Source organism: Larus michahellis, chromosome 12 (genome assembly GCF_964199755.1).
Source record: "Larus michahellis chromosome 12, bLarMic1.1, whole genome shotgun sequence".
Classification (NCBI taxonomy): domain Eukaryota; kingdom Metazoa; phylum Chordata; class Aves; order Charadriiformes; family Laridae; genus Larus; species Larus michahellis.
This window is the reverse complement of record NC_133907.1, coordinates 11641071-11662512: the sequence shown is the minus strand read 5'-3', so window position 1 is coordinate 11662512 and position 21442 is coordinate 11641071. Positions and strand designations below refer to the sequence as shown.

Genomic DNA, 21442 nt, shown 5'->3' with positions numbered 1-21442 from the left:
ATGAGGGGGAGGTACGAGGATTTCTCCCGTTGTCGCGGGAGTGTGGTGATAGTGCTCTCGCTGCTGTGTCCCTTGGCAGCCTTTCTCTATTCACAGGTTGTGGCATTGCAAATTTAATGCCTGGGGACAAGAAGTATTTAAAATGTTGCGTAACGGGTCCTGTATCAGTCACAACGTCCTGACTGGGTCTACTTTAGACCCAGGATGCAGCAGCAGCCGGCCCGCTCAGGCTTTCGTGCTTCCCGGGGTGACACAGGGGACGCCCGCACCGTGATGGAAGGGGAAGGATGAGCACTCTCACTAGGGAACTAATTCTCTTTTGTTTGCTTGCAAGTGCCCGACTTAAGGGCTGTAAGTTATGCAAGCTCATGACTTGAGTGGCGAATAAGTGAATTCCCAGGACAGAGGAGGCTGGGGGGCAAAGGGGGCTGAGCCCCGTTTGTCGTGTTTCCTCCTGAGCCCATGAAATAGCGCTTTATTCCCGGGGTCCCTTGCCCTGGAACTCGGAAGCTTTCCCTCCCGCCCCGGCTTCCCCGTTCCCTGCTGGCGGCCCGGGCCCTTCGCGCCGCCCGTCGGGGAGGACAAGGTCCGGGAGCTCCCCCCGGCCACGTCGGGGTTTCGCTGCGGGCCGGGCCCCCCGCTCCCGCGGCAGCCCAGGCCGAAGCCGGAGCCTCCGGCAGAGGCTCCGGCGCTGCCGCCGCCTTCCCCGGGCGACGGCCCGTCCCCGCGGCCCCGGCTCTCGCCCGCCGTCTCGGGGCCCCCCCGACACGCGGCTCGCGGGGACCGTTTCCCCCCGCTCCCGCCCCCAGCGTCGGCCGGGGCCGGTAACGGTCTCCGAGCGGAGCCGGCCGGAGCGAACCGCGGCCGGAGCGGCCTCTTCCCCCGCGGCAGCCCCGCAGCCCGCAGGAAAGCGCCGCCGCAGAGCGGCCCCGAGCGAGCCCGTCCCTCCCGCCCCGCGGCTCCCGGCGGCGCCCGTCAGGCGGCGGAGCCCGGCCGGCGAGCGGGGGCATGGCGGCGCCGGGCCCGGCCTCCCTGCAGCGCCGGCTGCAGAGCTCGCAGGAGGCGCGGCACCGGCAAGCGGTGCTGGTGCGGAAGCTGCAGGCGAAGGTGAGGAGCGGGGGCGCCTGCCCGGGGGGAGCTCCCCGAGGCCGGGCCGGGGTGCCCGCGCCGTCCGCGGACGGGACTCGGCGGCGGAGCCCTCGGGGGGCGAAGGCGCGGCCCCGGCGGGGTCCTGCCCGGGCCCTGCCCTGCGCTGCCGCGGGCGGGACGGCGCCGAGCCCGGAGCTCGGGGGAGGGAGGGAGGGAGGGAGGCCCCGGGAGCCGCCCCGCCCGTCCCGTCCCGTCCGCGGTCACCCCCGAGCCGCTCGCCGGGGCTTGGCCGGGCTCGGGGGAAGCGAAGCTTCCCGGTCCCGAAGGGACTCGGTGTTGTAGCGGCAGCGCCGTGGCGCGGGCTGAGCTCGGGCTGCGGAGAGCGAGAGAAAAGCCGGTGCCGGAGGAGCCGGGTCCGTCCCCGGCTGCAGTCGCTCATCTTCATGCCGTGTCTGCGCCCAGGTCCTGCAGTACCGGACCCGCTGCCGAGAGCTGGAGCAGCAGCTGGAAGCAGGAGCGGTGAGTGCGCAGGGCGCGAACTGAAGAGAGCGGCCGGAGCGTTCGGGAGCGAAAAAGCTCCCCGGGCCATGACAGGGGAAAGCAAGATTGTGCTCGCGGAGGGTTTCAAGAAGCGCTGCGAGTTTGCCCGCCCGTGTTCTGCCCAGTTGCCGCTCTTAGAGCAGCCAGCAGTCCCAGAAATGCAGGATTTGAGTTGTGTGCAGGGGTGCTTTATTGGCGGGGAACGTTTTGTCCTGGGTCTCGGGCGAGGGCTTTGCTGCCTGTTCTAGGGCTGTCTCTGAAATGGAATGGGTGGACAGACAGTGTTTTGGAAGGCGAGAATGCTGGCGTCGGGCAGAGAGAGCTGTCTCTGTGCTTTTCGTTCTGCTTCCCGGCTAAAGCAGATCTAGGAAAGAAAGGGTGGGAGCGTAGGAGAGCATTCCTGGGCTTCAGGTGGAAGAATTGGACTAACTATTTGCTTTCTTCTTCAGGGATGCCTCCCAGGCAGGTGGGAAGGCACAGAGGCCCTGGAGAAAGCCCTGCTTCAGGTGAAAGAGGAGCAGCAAAGGTACAAGGAAGAAGCGTTCCCTCCTACTCAGTATCCTGGATGCTCACGGCAGGGAGGGAAAACCTGTCAGTGGTAGTCAGTCTCCGCAAGGGAAGTGTTGGGGCAAGCCCTTTGGAAAGGAGAGAGGTGCACCACCTGTTCTGTGGGGCAGTAATAGTGGTGTGTGCTGAATGCTTCTGTTTGGAGCGGGGCGTTCCTGTGGGTGAGCTCCAAGGGTCCCTTTCCAGCCTAAACGCTGCCCTGGTGCAGTAGGTGAGGGACTGGGGGCAACGCTAGAGAAGGGTGATGCGTCCAGTGATGAGGCAGCACGAAGGGGAGGCCCAGCCGTGGGCATCGTCCGAGTTGAAGAGGAAGGAGAAACCCAACCTGTAGGTGGAAATGGAAGGCTTAAAGCAAGGAGAAGCAAATGAGTTGGCCATCGGCGAGAGATCTTAGTTCACCCTAGAAAGCGCTTTTCCTGCCTCTCAGTTTGAGAAGAAAGTCAGTGTTGGGGGAGCCGGGAAATCCCGGGGATGGTGCTTGTGGATAGGGGTTGTTCAGTGACCTCATGGCTGTTCCTCCCTTTCCAAGGTGCGAGGATCTGGCCGAAGCAAACAGTCTGCTGCGGGAGCACCTGGAGAAAGCGAAAGAGGTGAATTCAGCCCTCAAAGAAGATGTTGGAAAGCTGACGGTGGATTGGATGAGGGCGCGGGAGGAGCTGGAAGCGAAGGAGCGCGAATGGCGCCAGGAACGTGAGGTGAGGCTCAGCTGCGGGAATGTCAGAGGTGGTGCCAGCGTGGCATGAGAACGCATTTTGTTTCTGGCCCAGAGAACTTGCTGTGAGAAGGTTGTGGCTCTGCTGAGGATGTGTTGGTGTTGACGAGCAGAAGAGAGGGGTTGTCGCGGATGGAGCGATAGACTTCACCCCTAAGAGAGAAGCAGCAATATATTTATTGATATAAACCAATGATTTGACCAAGTCGACAGTAGATGCGACAGTTTTAAGGGGGTGCTATAGCAAGGTCCACTTGTTTTTTTCCTGCACAGAGGACGGGGTCAGAGAGAGCTGTCAGGGAGACCCTCCCGTTGAGTCAAGGTTCAGAAAGGACCCCTGGCTTTCTAAAGGCCTTCTGAGAGAGGAGTCTGGGTGCGGCTGGACCCAATCCTAGTCGCAGACTTGGTCAATGGTTTATGGCTAAAGGATTCTATGTGCACAAGCAATGCTTTCTATCACAGAATGTCAAAGTTCAGCATGCTCTAAAGCAATTTAGCGAGGATCTGTTGCAGCCAGGAATCTCTTAACCTGGAGGAGTAATCCTGAGCAGCGTCCCTGCTCACGGGGAGATCCTGGCCGCAGCCCGCTGCCGAGCAGGAGAGCTCCAAATGCCCTTGGGCTCTTGACTATTTATGGGGGGAAGATGACGACTTCCAGTCGAATTTGCACATTGACCACAGTACCAGGATTGCGGTGAGGTGGGCGCATTGCTCACGTCACCCCTTGGCTGTTGTGGTGTTATGCGTCTCCCTGAGACCCCCTGTGAGCCCCGGATGCCGCCATCGCGACGAGATGCACCCATGCTGACCTCCAGGGGTGGTTATCGCTTGGGCAGGGTTATGGGAGCCAAAGATCAAGTTGGTGCGTGGGAGGGGGAGCTCAGCGTGGCAGGGGTGGGAGATGGAGGAGTGTCTGCAAATCGTGGTGATGGAAGAGGCCCACCTGCTGTGGCCGTGCTGCTCGGTCCTAAAGGCAAATGCTTGCTGCTGCTGGACGCTGTAGGGCAGTGACACAGGAGCGCTCGTCTTTTTGATGGTTCTTAAATCTCCGTCTAGAGCCGTGAGAGCAGAGAGGTCTGTGTGTTTTGAGATTCAGAGTAGCCAAGGGAAGGACAAGACAGGCCTCCGTCACCGCTAGCAAATGGGACAGTGGTCTTGGAGGGGCTTGTCTTTGTCTTCCTCCACCAAGAGTGTGAGACAGCTCTGCAAGGCGAGGTGCTGACTCGGGGTCAGCTTGCTTTGCTGATGTCCCCTCCCGCAGGAGAAGGGTGGATGTTGCCTTCTTTGAAGGCAGGTGGCAGGTCTGCTGGGGCTGCTTCTGCGGTGCCTCTTCAGTCCTTGGTGCCCTGTCGGAATAGTTATTCAAGGAGAGCTGGCGATGGTGGTTGTGCTCTCTGCCAGCGGAAAGACTCGTACAGTGATGGCGGAGGCTGAACTGGCATTTCTTTTTGTCTTTGCATCTTTAGCTCTATGAGAACTACTTCAGGGGTGACCGTGACCGTCTGCTCGGTCTGTGGCATCAGATGGTCACCTTCCGCCGTCATTTCCTGGAAATGAAGGCTGCCACGAACCGGTGAGTAGAAGTTGAGGCCCCATCTCTTGCAGCAAAAATGTACCTTCCCTTCACACCTCTCTGAGGTTCCTTTCTCAGAGTTGCCTCCTACACAAACAAGAACAGCGTAGCCGTGATAGTGTCTGCTGCTGGTGTCGGCAAGTGATTTCAAACTCTGGGTTACTGTCAGCCGTTTATCTTCCTGGATTATGAACCTTCCTTAAGGCGTCGAGCGTGCCTTGGTTCTTGTGTTCTTTGTGCTTTTGCTGTTACGCCGTTTTAGGCTTATTCTTCCTCCACCTTCCTGAAAAGTTTATTATGTGGCTGTTGTCGTGAGCCTCTGAGCAGTCGCTCGCCAAGGTGTGTCCTGACCCCAGAGTGTCAGGGGAATGATTTGTCCCCAGCCGAGATGTCATCTTTCCTGCCAGCTTTTCCTCTTTGCGTGATTACGTGCGTGAGAAGCGAGTCAGCTGATAGAGCTGGTGGTGTGAACGTTGGCTCTTCCTTTGTTCTTCTGCAGAGATTTGTCAGAGCTGAAGGCAGAGCAAATGAGGCTTTCTGGGTCTGTAATGGCAAACTGCTCCCGTCTAAACTGCAGCGTGATGTCCTTCCAAGCCAAGGGGGAGCTGGAGAAGAAGGAGCTTCAGGACAGGTAAAGGTGTTTTAAACTTTGCTGTTACCACCATTCTCTTCTGGGGCTGCCTCTTGCGTTCATAGATGGGCTGTGTTCGCATTGCAAACACGCCCGTTCTGCACAGCCTTGTTTCTGTCCCGAGTCAAACGGTTGCCTTCAACAGAAAGGACGGCAAAAATCGTCTGACTGCCAGAAGCTCCTCTGGGTAAGACCAGACTGGCAAAGAGGTGGCGTATTCCAGTGCTTTTGCTGTGAACTGGTTCTTGGTGAGCAAGCGAGAGCAGCCTAAAGAGAGCTCTGTCTCTGGTCCAGCCCTTTTGCTCCCCGGGGCGGTGCTAGAGGAGTTGGCAGGAATTTGCCCAGCACCATCCTAAGCACTGTAGCACCTCTGTGCTGACAGTTCCTTGCCAGACTGAGTGCAGAAGGCCTTTGGGGCAAGAGGGGCCATTTTGCAACATGCAGCGTATTAACCTGGACCCTCCTGTGATCCCATGGTCATTGGATTGGACATTCATAGCCGTCTCCCCAGAGAGCTTGCAGGGCCTTTGATTCATTCACTGCAGAAGGCAAAAGTAATTGTGGGAGTCGTAGTCTGGACTTTCAAAGTCTGTTTTAGCCCAAGAAGAACTTGTGCAAGGCTTGTATCCAACGTATGAAAGAGGAGAGAGAGAACTAAGAGGCAGGAAGCTGTTGCGAGTACCTGAACGTTTTGGAAACGTTCTGTGATGTCTGGAAGCTTGATTTACTTTCTCAGTGACGAACGTTTCATCCATGAGAAAGAGTGATGCAGCTCTAGTCAGGAAATGCCGGTGGTGTTTAGGTGTAGGTACAAAGCCGTTGGAAGTCATTCCAACTGCCATAGCTGGGACACAGTATGTGCTCCTGGTTTTGGAAAGGAGAATGTTTTTACGTTGACAAGTTGTTTGTCTTTCCCCTTCTCACAGACTGAAGGACTTAGTGGCACTTGAAGACAAACACTGCTTGTTACAGCATGAGTTGTTAGTTGCGAGAGAGGCGCTGGAGGAATCGCACCTTGAGAGGGATGTGCTGAAGGAAGAGAAGCATGAGCTTAGAGTGGCCCTGGAGAAGGTATGGTCACCTTGTGGTAGCAAGACCAGCACAGATGCTTTTTTCGTGTCAGTAGACGCCAGGGAACGTGCTGTTCTCCTCCTTGGGAAATGGTGATGAGACCACGCAGGCTCTTTGGGGTAGTTTGTCCGCACGTGCTTATTGGGCGCGCTGAGCTGGGAGTATGTCAGCGAGACGCAGGGGATGTGGATTTGCTGCTCTCCTCTTCTTCAGAGTAAGTCTTGCTGTATTTAATTTCCTCTGTGCTTCTGTGATTGCAGCTGGAGGGAGAGAATGACGCTCTCTTGTGTAAAGTGGATGAGATGGAGAGAGCAAAGATCTCTGCCCAGGAGAAGCTGAGCTTGTGTAAAAGAACAACCAAAGAGCTCTGTGCAGAGAAAGCCCACCTGGAGCAGCTGCTGAAGAAAGCAGAGGAGCAACAAGAGGAGCTGCGGGTAGAGCTGGGGGTCCTGGCAGAGGAGAAGGAAGAAGCCCAAGAGAAACTCCTTGAGGTGAGACCAAAGACCTGGTGCTTCTGGGTGGGCATGTGGCTGCTTGGCTGGCTGAAGCTGTGCGTGTTGGCCTCCTTTTTGGCTTCTGGTAAGTTGCAGAGAGAGGACTGCATCCACGACTCTACTGTTCTCCCAGGTGGCAAAAGCAGCAAACTGTGTAGCTCTGGAGCCTTTGTCTGGGGCAAAAGCCAGGGCTGCACGCAAGGACTCTCACTGCATTTTGTCCCGCTTTCAGGTTTCCCGCCAGCAAGAGTCGTCTCGCAGTGGCCTGGAGCAGTTGCGCCAGGAGTCCTCTCGCCAAGGGCACGCACTGGCCGAGGTGTGCGCAGAGAAGGAATTGCTGGTGCGGGAGAAGGCTGCCCTGGAGGTGCGACTGGCAGCCATGGAGCGGGAGAGACAAGGCCTTTCGGAGCAGCTGGCAGAGGCCAGGTAAGGGCAGGGAGGAGACCCTGGGCAGGACGTTCTTTAATGTCTGTAATGGTAAAGGTGACAATGGTTACATGGGGATTGATTGCATCCTCTGTGCTTTTCACATGTTTTCGCTTCCATGGACAGAAAACGGAAGAATTTCAAGCAAAAAAAAACAAAGTCTACCTTGATTTGAAGGTTATTTTTCTGACAGCTGAAGCTGGCAAAGCTGTCCTGAGCGTTGAGCTCATGTTTATGCCCCCTTACGTGTTCCTCTGTGACGTCCACAGCCAGCCGAGTGGGCTCTCAATGGAGCCATGATTAAACCACACATAATTAAACTAAGCTAACTCGTGTTAGTATGGTGCAGGAGCTAGAGCTGGTGACACCAGCAGCAGGGAAACCTCTCTTGAATTGTCGCCAGCCTTCAGGGGTTCCTGCCCATCACTGATGTCTGTTAAAATGGACATAGTTACTTTGGCCTGCCAGAGACTGGTGTAATCGGGACTGTGTGCTTGTTCTCCTCCTTGAAGATACATCCTCCGTTGTCCATCCAAGTTTTGCTTGCTGGCACAGGCTTGGTGGGCGCAGCTACCCGTGTGTCGTGGATCAGACCCCAGCAAGTGAAGATTTGGCTATTGCAGTCCAATTTGGCTGGGCTTTCTGTGCCCTGCCAGGTGACACGGGAAGCCTGGCCATTCCCTCGCAGGGGCCCGCATTGCTATTTTAAAGGGCAGAAATAGGCTCTCTGTGCAGGAGTTTCCACGCGAGCCTTTTTCCGTAGGCAGGGGTAGGGATCTTGCACCACTTCTTCCTGGAACAACTCCCTGTTGGGTGTCAGGAGCAAGCAGCTCCTTTCTCTCTGTATTCACGCTTTGCAGGTCAGGGAAGGAGACCGTGGAATGCAGCCTGTTGGAGGCTCAGCAGCACTTGTCTGAGCTGGAGATCACCAGGAGTCATCTTGAAACCCAGCTTCACGCGGTGGCGCAGGCCAAGGAGGTGATCCAAGGTGAGAGCCTCCCGTTTCTGGTGACCCCATGCCCGGGGAAGGTGGTATGAAAGCAGCTCTGTGTCCGCAGTGCTTCTGAGGAGTGAAGGAGCTGGAGACAGACCCCTCCTCCACGGAAACTCAAAGGGCGTAAGGTCAGTAAAGTCAGAGGCGCTGTTTGTGCAGCCTCTGACTCTTGCCATTTGTCGTGTTTGCAGGGGAAGTGAAGTGCCTTCAGTGGGAGCTGGAAGCAGAGAGGTCTCTCCTGAAGCAGGAACGGCAAAACATGGCGCAAGAGCTCCTGCAGAAAGAAGAGCAGCATACCGACACCCTCAAAGTTCGGGAGGCCGACCACCAAGGGGAGATAAACAAGCTCCTGCAAGACGTGGTAGGAAACACTATGCTTCTGAATCCTTCAAGCAAGCTTTGTGGGCTGGCTTGAGGAGAAGAACAGGCTGAGCGTGTGAAATGGCAGCAGTGGTCTGTCCCGGGCGACACGGTGCCGGGCCAGGCAGCAGAGCCAGTGGCTCGTCCTTGAAGGAGCGTGGAGACCCCCAGGACTCTGGTGGGACAGTAAATGCAGGCACGGGTTGCGTGTGGGTGTAAGAGGAGTTCAACAGAAGGTTGGGTGGTCCCCAGCCAAAGCATGGCAGCAAAGGGCTGGGATCTTAGCAGCCTCCCGCCCGCCATGGAGTAGACTCCTAACGCTGCTGCCAGCTGCAGGCGGGGGAACCTTGTTCCTTCCTTTCTGTCCTTTGGCGGCTGACAGAGGTATTGGAGCAGACGGAACAGGCCCCTTGTTCCTGGTACTGGCGTTCGCGGCCTGTCTTGTGAGGAGGGCACGAGGGTCTGGTCCCTTTCTGACCCTGCAGTCCGTCTGCACCTTTTCCTTGATGAAAAGGGAGCCGAGCTGTGAAAATGGAGGCTGTGAGCCTACGCTGTTCTGAGGAGCTTGGCTGAGACTTCATCAAATGACTGAATGGTTTGGGTTGGAAGAGACCTTAAAGATCTTCTAGTTCCTACCCCCATGCCAGTGGGACACCTCCCACTAGACCAGGTTGCTCCAAGCCCCGTCCAACCTGGCCTTGAACCCCTCCCGGGATGGGCCAGCCACAGCTTCTCCGGGCAACCTGGGCCAGTGTCTCACCGCTCGCACAGCAAAGAATTTCTTCCTAATATCTCATCTCAGTCTCCCTTCTTTCAGTCTAAAACCGTTCCCCCCTGAGCCCCTTTAGGGACTGGAAGGGGCTCTAAGGTCTCCCCGGGGCCTTCTCTTCTCCAGGCTGAACCCCCCCAGCTCTCTCAGCCTGTCCTCACAGCAGAGGGGCTCCAGCCCTCGCAGCATCTCTGTGGCCTCCTCTGTCCCCGCTCCGACAGGTCCGTGTGCTGATATTCATGGCCCCAGAGCTGGAGGCAGCACTGCAGGGGTTCTCCCCAGAGCAGAGCAGAGGGGCAGAATCCCCTCCCTCGCTCTGCTGGCCACGCTACTGGGGATGCAGCCCAGGATACGGGGGGCTTTCTGGGCTGCAAGTGCACGTTGCCGGCTCTCATGGACCATCACCCCCAAGTCCTTCTGCTCAGGGCTCTCTCAATCCATTCTCTGCCCAGCCTGTGTTTGTGCTTGGGCCGAGAAGACAATGTTTGCTAGTAATTCACCATTCAGCTGCTCAAACGCTTTCTGTCAAGCCCAGAAGTAATGAAAGAACTACGCAGCTTGCCGTTAAAATTAATGCGAGTCCAAGAGCTGTGCGTGGGTGATTGGTTCTCTCCTATCTAGGCAAGATTAAGCAATGTGTGGCGGTTGGGATTTGGCATGGAAAGGAAAGGGCACAGTTGACCAAGCGAATGTACTAAACGTAGCAGAATTTTGTGAGGATGGCTGAACAGCAGCGACGCTGATGGTGCTTAGAGGATGCTTTCAGAGATGGAGACTCCTGAGGTCCAGCTTTCCCAGGGTATTAGAGAGAATGGAAATGGTACCGTTGGCTGGTGAGGTTGAAGGCTTCATTGCGCTTTCAGGGTGTTCTTTTGGCGCAGGGATTTCTCCGAGGTGATGTGGAGGAGGGCCCCTGGGAAGGGAGAGTGTTGTTTTGGGCTGTGGACCGGGAGGAGGAGGAGAAGGGACGTAGCACTGTCCTTTCCTCCATGGTCGCTCTCCGCGATGTGTTGACTCTGGCCCTTCTCTCCTTTCTGTGGCACCACTCCCATCATCTGCTCTCTGAATGCCCAGCAGGCGATTGCAGAAGGGCAGCGGCTGTCCTGGCTCTCGGAGAAGAGACTCCTGTCGCAGCGGCTGGAACGTCTGCAGCGAGCAGTTGCAAGGCTGGACCGGGAGAAGACGGAGCTGAAGCAATACAGTGCTGAGCTCAGGAGGACTCTGGAGGAGGTAGACCAGGCTTTCGCTGCCTCTGCGCAGCATCACGGTCCTCTGGAAGACACCGCATTCCCAGAGGCAGCACTGTGGAGTCCTCGGCTTGTTTCCTTCCCTCTCCCACTGTGCCCTGTGGCCACACACTTTTGTCTTTTCTCTCTCTTCTGGCACCCCGTTGCCTTCGCAAATGCACGTTCACTGCGGTACCACCCTTCTTGCCCCAGTGTCCCCATACACACCCATTGGACACTCTTGTGTCAGGAACTCTTTCCTCCTGCTCGCTCTCTTCCGTGGGCTACTTGGAGTGCTTTTTGGCCCCAGCGTTCTGTGGTGCAATTCACAGTCCCTGAGCAGCCATCTCCTTGCCGTGATGCCCAGAGGTCCTTTTGCTCCTTGTTTGGTGGCAGGCTTCTGTGACCCTTTCTCCTATCCAACGTGCAGGTGGAACGTGAACGGAGGCGACTGAGGAGATATTGCAGAGGTCGTGCGCTGCCAGATGCAGGCGGATTTTCTGTCTCCGAGTCTGACCAGCACAAGATGCTGGCGTCTCAGCAGGTGAGACCAGGATCTTACTTGGTGGGAGGAGACTCTGGCCAGATGGAGGAACGATGGCAGCAGCCCCCCAGTATAGACCGGCTGAGGAGCAGGAAAGCTCTCATCCAAAGCCGCTGTGGCTGTGCTGGTGGGCACAGCTCTGCACGATGCTGTGGCCCGAGTTTTGTTTGGCCATGGGGAAGGGAGATGGGCAGGCAGTGGGAATACCCAGTCAGACGCGTCCCTTGGCCATGGCCAGACAGCATCGTTCACCGAGGTCTGGTCTCTGTGGTGCCTGTGGGTCAGGCAGGGTGGGAGAGGGATTGGAGGAAACTCAGAAAACGGAATGGATGGGAAATAGAGAATAGTCTAAGGACGTTCCCCTTGAGCCTTGCTCGTCTTGTTGAGCTTTCCCATTTTCCCTTTTCACGCGCCAGCTGTCACGTTTTTAAGGCAGATGAGAACAGAAGAGTTCCTCAGTGCCTTGTGTCACCAGTAACTCTCCTGCTGAGGAAAAAGCCTGTGGCAGTAAGGTGGCAGTAGCCCCAGTCTCTCTCTTGGAAAGGGGAGTTGGGTGACTTAATCCTGTAGGAACCTCTCTCTCTCATATCCATGGGATGTCTCGGGGTTGTACGTGTGAATGGTAAGCCAGAGAGAAAGTCAACTTGTTGATAGTGTGAGGTGAGGCCAGGGTGACTCTGGGAACCTGCGACTTCCATTCCCCGAAGAGCAAGTGTTTGTCGGGGCTGGCGTTAGAGGGTGCGTCTTCCCCGAGAGCCGGTACCGTGGAGCTAGGGCTGGTCCTACCAGCGTGGGCTTGTCTGAGCTCGGCCTTTGGCCTCTTTCAGGTGTCCCTTCTGCAGACGCAGCTGGCGCAAGAGCGAAAATAGAAGCGGGACTGGATTGCGTGCTGTGCAAAGACCGGCCAGGAACTTCAAGACCTTGAAGGCCAAAGCTGCTGCTCCGATGGCAGAGACTCGGGAGCTGCGCTGAACCTTGTCCTGCCGCGGAGCAGCTGCAGCGTCGCAGGGTTCCCGTCTTGGGCCCTTCCCTGGACTGTGTTTGTTTTCCTGTGGGCAGGGGGGGTGCATTTGTTCTGTTTAGATTTTGCAGCATGTGCTAGTGATAGTGGGGTTTTACGTTTTTGTACTAAAAACCGTTTTGTACTATTTCTGAAGGAAAAAAGGGAGAGGGGTTTTTATGTTTTTGTACTAAAAACCGTTTTGTATTGTTTCTGAAGGAAAAAGGGAGAGGGGTTTTTACCTTTTTGTAATAAAAGCCATTTTGTATTGTTTCTGAAGGAAAAAGGGAGAGGGGTTTTTACCTTTTTGTAATAAAAGCCATTTTGTACTGTTTCTGAAGGAAAAAAAGAGTGCTTGGTACATTCATGGGTCAGGAAAAGGTTAGAGTAGGGATGTCAAAAGAATATGGTTAAAAAGTTACAGGAGCGCTTTGTATAGAATTGTAGTAGAACTTTGATGGAACCTGAGCTGAACTCCTGAAATTAAACCTTAATTGGCCTAATTAGGGGGATCTCCCAAACCGTTCCAAACTTGGACTTGAATGCACGTGTGTGATGAGGGCTGGTAAGGGAACTGTAGCTCACTCATGGGCTGTATCTTATCACTGTGAACCTGGGACTGTCGGAAACGTGTGGTGTGCTGGCTGTTGTTAAACGCCCGGCACCCGATTCTGCAGAACTGAAATAAAGCCAAATATCTCGACTCAGTGTGTTGATTGGTTTTTGCCCAGCGGGTGAAGAACCCTGATTTAGGGCCATCTCCTCCTGCCCTGGTTTTTCCCATTCCCCGCCTGCAGCTCTCTTTGGGTGAGCCCTGGCACCGGCCGCTCGAACCTGCTCCGCTGCACCGTTCTGGGCCTCCACAATAGACCTGCCTCCGCGCTGCGCAGCGAGGAGACCCAAAGGCGATGTGGCAGAGCGGTCCCCAGGGGGAGACGCCACCGTCCATCCCCGGAGGGGCGAGAACAAGGGTTTTGTGCAGGGCTGCTTGCTCTGAGGAGAAAGAGCCCTGGAGAAAGGATCTCAACACAAGGACCGCCAGAACCCAGGCTCAACAGAGCTGGGCCAGTCCCTCTGATAGCCCGGCCACAAAGCTTCCCAAAGGAGACAAAAGCTGGGTCTTCGTCTGACCCAGGCTGTGGGAGGGAGGAAGAGGAGGGAAATCATTGCAGGGAAGATGCCCGGACAGACACAGTATGGCCTGGCCTGAAGGAAGGAAGGAAGGCACAAGGCACCCCCTGGGAGCAAACGTTTTATTGTCCGCCTGGTGGAGCTGCGCGGGGGCTCCTTGCCCCAGGAGCCGCACACCTCCTCAGGACCAAACGCTGCCCAAAGCTCCCCAACGTGCTCGCCACAATCTCTCGAGCCACCAGTCCCAATTCCTCCCATCGCTCCGCAGGAGAAGTGTCCAAAGGCTCTGCCTCTCTGGCACTGGCAAACAACCTCCCGCCGACCCCATGGGGAGCCCTCCTGAAGACGTGGAGGGGCTGATCCAGCGCCTTCCCCCATCCAGCACTTCCCCGACCACGGTCTCAGCCTCCTCTTTAAGCTCCTGCTCTTCGGCCAGCGTAGCCCGCAGCAGCGTAGGCTGGATGCTGTTGGGCACGTATTCTCCGGCACGCTTCTGAGACTAAACTGAGGAGCAGCTTGGCATGAGGGGATGGTCAGGCATGAGGGGATGGTGAGGAAGAGCCGCTTAAGACAGGACTGAAGTGTAACGTGTTGGGATTCTTAACTTTGGGGGGTAGGTATGTATTAAGCTGGCCCCCCTTTAAGGGGGCTCGTCCCCATGCCCACTGCGTTCCCGTTGCCATGGCCCGTGTTCCATCTGTAACTGCCAGTCCCTGGCGACGGGCACAACGCATCCCCTCTGCCCTGTGCCCGACAGCCCTTCTCTCCTGCTCCCCACACAGCCCTGCTCTCCTGCTCCTCACAGCTCCTACCCTCCACCCAGCCCTTCCCTTCCCATCCCACCTGCTCCATTACCTTTCCCCTAGCGTTGTGATAATGAAGGCGACGAAGACCAAGAGGCTTGCGCTGGCAGAGGTACGTCCCTGCTCCCCGGAGGTGGGCACCCAGCAGTGGTCGGGGGGCCGAGACCTTGTCTTGCCCTCTCCCCCCACCCCTGCAAGGCCAGGGGCTGGCAGAAGCCCTTCTGGGCTGCTCATGCCCTGCTGGAATGCAGCATCCCTGCGCCGGGGGGACACGTCCCCACACACAGCCCAGGCTGCCCCGGGCTGGTGCCGCAGGGATGCTTGCCGGGAGCAGGCGGGTGCTGGCCGGAGCCTGAGCCGGTGCCTGCGCTGCCCCTTTCCAGGCTGGAGCCGTGGGAGCTGAGCCCTGCCAGCGGAGCAGCGCCGAGCCCAAAGGCCACCTGCACCGAGTAAGGAGCTTCGGGGCGCCCAGGCAGGCGCAGGGCCGGGGTCTGTGCAGTGGGGGGCCCTTGGCCGGGCTGTGTGCTCAGGGCCCCATGGGGCAGGGAGCAGGGCCACTCACCCCTGCCCTCTCTATTCCGCCAGATCCAGAAGACCATGCGAAACACCAAAATGATGAAGATGCAGAAGTACAGGAGCCTCCAGCTGCAGGCACTGGGGCGCCAGTGCTGGTGGGTGCTGGTGGCCAAGGAGCTGCCCAGGTCCAGCCAGCTCCTGCTGGGGCTGTGGCCACGGCTCTCCCTGGCCGGCGAGAGGGGCAGGGGTGTGGAGAGCCCTGTCCCACGGGTCCACTCGGCTGGGCAGGGCAGGACCAATGCACTTTTCTGCTTGCCTCTTGTCTTAGGATGTTAGAACTTGCACTGGAGGCTGCGGACGAGGCTGCCAGGAATATAAACATAGAAGAAGAAATGGAGGTTGACAAGAAGGAGGAAGTGGAAGAGATGGAGGTGGATGTGGAGGAGGAGGAGGCGATGGATGTGGACGTGCCATCAGGAGGACAGGCACGTGCTCGCCATGCACTGCCCGCAGGGAGGGAGGGTCTCCTGCCACCGGGCTGGGGCTGGGGCTGGGGCTGGGGTGGGTGGTCCCCGCTGCAAGGACATGGCACCCGCTGCCCTCGTGCTGGCGGCACAACCGCCCCCACCACGCTGCCCTGAGCCCCCGTCTGCTTTGGGCCGGGAGCGGTTCCTTAGGGCCGGGACAGGCAAGTGTAAGCCCGAGCCCAGGTGGGGCTCAGCGCTGGCAGCAGAGTCCCGCTGTCCCCAGCGTGTCCCAGGGCTGTGGCCATCGAATGCCCATCACAGTGAAGCCCGAAGTGAAGGAGCTGCTGCCGCTGAGCTGGCTCGGGAAGCCCCAGCTCTGCTGGGTGAGGCGCTGCTCGTTAGCCAAACGGCCGTGCCGCTTGCTTTTCTTCCAGGGGCAGCAGACGTGTGGCAGTTCAAAGCAACACACAAGAGCGACAAAGAGGAAGAGATGTATATAGTTATATTTCTACAGTTGGGTTTCTATAGGATTTATATAGTTGTCTTTCTACACTTAGTTGTATTTCTATAGTATTTATATAGTTGTATTTCTACAGTTGTATTTCTACCGTTGTGTTTTGTAGTTACTTGTGTTTTTGTCAGTAGTTGTAGGTAGTTGTGTTGTTGTTAATAAAGAGTTGTGTTCATGTTTTTCACACCCAAGTTCTCTTTGCCTTTGTTTGGGCACCCGCGGCGTTTGCAGAGTTGTGGTTCCAGTGTCTCGGGGATGGCGGGGCTGGAGGCGGCTGGGGGTGCTGGCACGGGCGCCCCGGGGGCAGGGGGTCCCTGTGCACAGATGGGATGCGGCTGATGGCAGGGACAGACCTGGGCACCAGCGGGGTTCATGGGCTGCTGGAGAGTGGTGGCCCCAAGAGCAAAGGGGTCCCCAGCCAAGTGTGAGCTCTGCTGTGACCGACCCCTGCCGTGATGCCACCAAAGCAGGCGGGAAACCTGCTGCTGGCCTTGCTGCTGGAGGGAAAGGAAAGGGAGGGATGGGGCACAAGCCAGGATGAGGCCGCAGAGCTGCAAAATGCAAACTGATCACCCGAGGACCATGACATCCTTGGGAATGGCTGGTACAAGGATGAGGGGAGAAGGTTTTGGAGCTGTAGGTGCTGATGTTTAAGGCTTTGAACCTCCCCACGCTCAGGTCTTTGCTTCTGGTTCTGCCTTGCTTTAGCCGGGGCCGTGTCCAGAGCTGAAGCCCGGAGCAGAGCCCTCCTTGCCCTCTGGCATTCCCGCTGCTGGCAGCGGCCCCGGGCCCTGGTCGCCACTCGGGGCGAGCCGTGGAGTGGGCAGCGCAGGCTGCGGGGGGCTTTGGGGAGAGGGAGCTGGTGCAGGGGTGCGGTGGGCGCAGGGTGTCGGGGTGCGGGGAGCCGTGGGTGCCGGCAGAGTGGCGAGGGGGGGCGATGCTGTGCGGGCCGGGGGTGCGGGATGCGGGGAGCGGCGGGGGGCCGGGGCTGCGGGCACGGGGCTGCCCCCGGGCGCTCGGGAGCCGCGGCCCCGCCCGCCCCCTCATTACCCGCGGCTCATTAGCCCCTCATTAGCGGCGGTCCGGGACGGGGAGGTCTCCCCGCGGAGGCGGGCGGGGAGTGCTGCCGGTCATGGTGGTGGGGGCGGCGGTGGCCGAGCCCAATGCCGGTGTGAAGCGGAGTCGGGATGGGTCGTCCTTGGGGCATGGCCGTGCTGCTCCTGACCCTGGGTAAGGCTGCTCGGGCGGGGGTCGGGCTGTGAGGTGCCCGGGGGGGCTGTGGGGTGCTGGGCTGTGGAGGGGCCGCTCCCCGGGGTGCGGAGGCGGGGGGCGATGCGGGGTCCCCTCTCTGTGTGGCTGTGTCGGGGCTGTGCGTGTGTGTCCGGTGGGTGTCGGCTGGCGGAGCCGAGCTGTCCGAGCCCCCCCGGGTGTCCGTGCCCTGGGCCCCGGGCCGGGGGTGCCGGTGCTGGGGTGCCCCGGCTGCCCCCGCACGGGCTCCCTGCCCCGGCGGAGCGGCGCTTTGGGGCTCTCCGCAAAGGGCGGCGGGGCTGGGCAGGGGCGAGGGACAGCATGAGGTTGGTGTGTGTCCTGCGGGGAAGGGGCAGCTCGCCGTGCCTGGGTGGCAGCGGCACGGTGGTGGCCGTGGTGTGCCCGGGTGAGCCCGGGGGGGAGGTGGGCTCTGTCCCCCGAGGTGTGGGCGCTGACGCCGACCCCGTGGGTGGCTGGCAGGGCACCTGGCCGGGCTGCTGGCATCGGGCACCGCCTGCGCCAGCGTTTACCAAGGCTTGTGGGACTGCGTCCTCCAGCTGGGGGAAGACATGGCCACGTACGAGGAGGCGGATGGTGTGGAGTTGCAGGGCTTGCACCGAGTCTGTGGGTGAGTACGGCCCCACGCCGCGACCCCCTGCCTGTTCCACCCCGTGGGGACAGTCCCCGGAGGGGGGCGGGTTGGGGGTTTATCCGTGGTGCACGGCCAGCGTGGCTTTTTGGCCTTGCCCCTGTGGTGGGTGCTGCTGTCTGACCTCTTCTCTTCCAGCACTCCTGGATCCCACCGGTGTGTGCAGACACACACGTGCTCCCCACCTTGCTCTGACTGAGCCCTTCCCTTCCTCCCAAAGCCACAGTGCTGGCAGTGTCCCACATTTGCTGTCCCCTGTTGGGAGTGCACCGCTTCCTGCTGATAAAATTGCCTGAGCTTGTATATCTTGTATTAATATCGTCATTAATACTGTTTCTTTAGTGTTATTGTCAATTCTTTGGTCTTATCCTATTAAATCTATTTATATTTCAACCCTTGTGTTTCCCTGCTTTCCCCAATTCCCCTTCCTGGGTGGGGAGGCTCATCGGGTTATAGAATAATTGTCTAAACAACACTAAGTTGTTATGGCTTTTCTCAAACCACAGTAAGATTGTAAAGGGGAGCTGGGGAAGCTTCTCTATGGCTTAAAACTCCCCTTTTCTCCCAGCTCAGTTCCAAGCTGGAGTTGACTTGGTGGCTCCTCACTAATTGTCCTGCGAGAGCCGAGGAGGCAGGAAGGACCCCGCTGTGAGCACAGCTGGAGGATTTCCAGCTCCCTGCAGTAAACCGGCCTTGGGGGGCAGCCAGAATGGAGGCATCCAGAAGAGGGGCAGATCCCCCGGCCCTTGCGCGGCTGCCACCGTCAGTGGCTGCACCAGCAAAGTGGGGAGGATGCAGCGTCGCGGCAGCATCGCTTTGCTCCAGGTTGTTCTTGTGCGCCCATTGCTCAGGTATTTGTCTCTTCTCAACGTTATTTGAGACAGCAACGAGAGCAACTGAACGCTTTAATGAAGTCACTGGGGTGATGACTACATGGTTAAAATTGTTGTTCCTGAAGATATAGCCAATACTGAAAAAGGAATGTTAAGGAAATTTAGATATGATGTTTTTATTTTTTTAATAGATGACATAAATTTAGGGTTACTATAATTCATATGCATTTTTATTTAATGCAATAGCTCTATGTTGTAGTTTTGTTTTGTCAGAAATGAAGGTGTAAATGACTGAAGCTTGCTAACAAATGTTGAAACCTTCTTCTTGCTGGGACAACTCCTCAACAAAATGATACAAGCCCGGGAGAAGACGACAAGTGGGGCTGCACCCCCTAAACCGTGGGGACCATTTGAAAACGGACCATTTGAAAAGCATGGATTAACAAGGAGCTCCTGGACAAGCTCAAAAGCAAAAAGGAGGCGTACAGAGGGTGGAAGCAAGGACGGGTTGACTGGGTGGAATCCAGAGAAACTGTCCGAGTGGGCAGGAACCAGATTAGGCAAGCTAAAGCCCAGACAGAATTAAATCTGGTTAGGGACATCAAGGGTGACAAGAAAAACTTCTCTAAGTACGTCACGGGCAAAGGCCAGAGTAGGGAAGGTGTGGGCCCTCTCCAGAAGGAAACAGGCGACCTGGTCACCCAGGATCTGGAGAAGGCTGAGGTACTCAATGATTTTTTCGCCTCTTTCTTCACCAGCAAGGGCTCCAACCACACCGCCCAAGCTGCAGAATGCCAAGGCAGGATCTACGAGAATGAAGAAGCGCCTGCTGTAGGAGTAGATCAGGTCTGAGACCATCTGAGGAACCTGATGGTGCATAAGTCCATGGGACGTGATGAAATCCATCCCCGGCTCCTGAGGGAGCTGGCGGATGAAGTCGCTGAGCCACTTTCCGTTATATTTGAAAAGTCGTGGCAGTCGGGTGAAGTTCCCGCTGACTGGAAGAGGGGACACATAACCCCCATTTTCAAAAAGGGAAAAGAGGAAGACCCGGGCGTCGTGGTTTGGCCTCAGACAGCAACAAAGAGCCACGTGCTGCTCTCTTGGGCTTTCCCAATATGGGAAGAATCAGAAGAAAAAGGCAAAACTCTTGGGTTGAGACAAAGGCAGTTTAACAGAACAGCAAAGGGAACAAGAAAACAACAACAATAACACGGATAGAGGAGTATACAAACACGATTACCGGACCGCCGCTCACCGCCCGCTCACCAACCCGGCCCGGGACGCCCCCGCCCCCTCCAAGCGGCGACTTCCTGCTGCCTCCCCCGGCAGCTCGGAGTGGGCATGGCTCCCATGGGATAGAATACCTGTGTCCCTGCCGGAGCGTGGGGAGAATTAATCCTCTCCCCACAGGAACCAGGACACCTGTGCCCGACACAGACCTTGTGCCCTGAACCTTCTGCCTTGAACCCACAGCCCAGCGCTTCCTGCTTGATCCCAACCTTTCCACCCCGAGCCCTTCTGCCATGCGCCTGGTGCCTTGAGACCACGCCCCAGCGAGCGTTTCCCGCCTCAACCTTTGGACACACCGCAGCCCTCCCGCCCTGCCTGTGCCCATCACCGTTATTTCTTTGCCTGCTGCCATAGCATTGTGAGAAAAATTCCCCAACATTCCCCATGGATCTGCAGTCCATGAATGCTGCCACCTTCCAGGCTGGAGCCGTGGGAGCTGAGCCCTGCCAGCGGAGCAGCACGGAGCCCAAAGGCCACCTGCACCGAGTAAGGAGCTTCGGGGCACCCAGGCACACGTGGGGCCAGGGGCTGGGGGGGGGGGGGGGGGGGGGGCGGGGTGCTGGGTGTATGCCCGTGGCCCTGCAGGGCAGGGAGCAGGGCTGCTCACCCCTGCCCTCTCTGTGCCATCAGATCCAGAAGACCATGAGAATCACCAAAATGATGAAGATGCAGAAGAACAGGAGCCTCCAGCTGCAGGCACTGGGGTGTCAGCGCTGGTGGGTGCTGGTGGCCAAGGAGCTGCCCAGGTCCAGCCAGCTCCTGCTGGGGCTGTGGCCACGGCTCTCCCTGGCCGGCGAGAGGGGCAGGGGTGTGGAGAGCCCTGTCCCACGGGTCCACTCGGCTGGGCAGGGCAGGACCAATGCACTTTTCTGCTTGCCTCTTGTCTTAGGATGTTAGAACTTGCACTGGAGGCTGTGGAGGAGACTGTGAAGATGGAGGAAGACATGGAGATCGAGCAGGTGGAGGAAAGTGAAGAGATGGAGGTGGATGTGGAGGAGGAGGAGGTGATGGATGTGGACGTGCCATCAGGAGGACAGGCACGTGCTCGCCATGCACTGCCCGCAGGGAGGGAGGGTCTCCTGCCACCGGGCTGGGGCTGGGGTGAGTGGTCCCCGCTGCAGGGACCCCGCGCACGATGCCCTCGTGCTTTGTTAGTTGTTAATATTTTTGTTAGTTGTTAATATTTTTGTTAGTTGTTAATATTTTTGTTAGTTAATATTTGTAAGAGTTGTTAATAGTTGTTAGGAGTTGTAGGTAGTTGTGTTGTTGTTAATAAAGAGTTGTATTCGTGTTTTTCATGTGTTGTGGCGGGGTGCGGGGAGCCGTGGGTGCCGGCAGAGTGGCGAGGGGGGGCGATGCTGTGCGGGCCGGGGGTGCAGGATGCGGGGAGCCGCGGGGGGCCGGGGCTGCGGGCACGGGGCTGCCCCCGGGCGCTCGGGAGCCGCGGCCCCGCCCGCCCCCTCATTACCCGCGGCTCATTAGCCCCTCATTAGCGGCGGTCCGGGCCGGGCGCCCTCCCCGCGGAGGGGGTCGGGGAGCGCTGCCGGCCAGGGGGGTTGCGGCCAGCTGCGGAGCCGGAGCCCGCTCCCGATGCCGGCGTGAGGGGACGGGGACCGGGACGCGGCCGTGGGGTTCCTGGCGGGGGGTAAGGCTGTCCGGGCGTGGGTCGAGCTATGGGGTGGCCGGGGGGGGCTGTGGGGTGCCGGGCTGCGGAGGGGCCGCTCCCCGGGGTGCGGAGGCGGGGGGCGATGCGGGGTCCCCTCTCTGTGTGGCTGTGTCGGGGCTGTGCGTGTGTGTCCGGTGGGTGTCGGCTGGCGGTGCCGAGCTGTCCGTGCCCCCCCGGGTGTCCGTGCCCTGGGCTCCGGGCCGGGGGTGCCGGTGCTGGGGTGCCCCGGCTGCCCCCGCATGGGCTCCCTGCCCCGGCGGAGCGGCGCTTTGGGGCTCTCCGCAAAGGGCGGCGGGGCTGGGCAGGGGCGAGGGACAGCATGAGGTTGG

General features: G+C 58.4%; 1 protein-coding gene across 4 annotated transcripts; it reads left to right on the top strand.

Annotated features, from left to right (window-relative positions):
- Nucleotides 1-834: 834 nt before the first annotated feature.
- Nucleotides 835-12013, top strand: LOC141750428 (uncharacterized). Of its 4 annotated transcripts, none has more exons than XM_074605473.1 (14): nucleotides 835-1107; nucleotides 1552-1608; nucleotides 2079-2155; nucleotides 2726-2891; nucleotides 4375-4481; nucleotides 4981-5112; nucleotides 6039-6183; nucleotides 6444-6674; nucleotides 6910-7103; nucleotides 7964-8091; nucleotides 8289-8458; nucleotides 10301-10456; nucleotides 10883-10996; nucleotides 11824-12013. In XM_074605473.1, the coding sequence occupies exons 1-14, from the start codon at nucleotides 1009-1011 to the stop codon at nucleotides 11863-11865; spliced, it is 1818 nt and encodes a 605-aa protein (XP_074461574.1). In that variant the 5' UTR covers nucleotides 835-1008; the 3' UTR covers nucleotides 11866-12013. The 4 variants fall into 4 exon arrangements, with proteins under 4 accessions (XP_074461574.1, XP_074461570.1, XP_074461573.1 ...); XM_074605469.1 differs by having other exon boundaries at nucleotides 860-1107; nucleotides 10304-10456; XM_074605472.1 differs by lacking the exon at nucleotides 11824-12013 and having other exon boundaries at nucleotides 860-1107; nucleotides 8162-8458; nucleotides 10304-10456.
- Nucleotides 12014-21442: the final 9429 nt, after the last annotated feature.

Coding starts and splice junctions, on each gene's coding strand:
- LOC141750428 (XM_074605473.1), top strand. CDS start 1,009: ATGGCGGCGCCGGGCCCGGCCTCCCTGCAGCGCCGGCTGCAGAGCTCG. Junction 7,104..7,963: donor GAGCAGCTGGCAGAGGCCAG/GTAAGGGCAGGG, acceptor CACGCTTTGCAG/GTCAGGGAAGGAGACCGTGG. Junction 10,457..10,882: donor TCAGGAGGACTCTGGAGGAG/GTAGACCAGGCT, acceptor TCCAACGTGCAG/GTGGAACGTGAACGGAGGCG.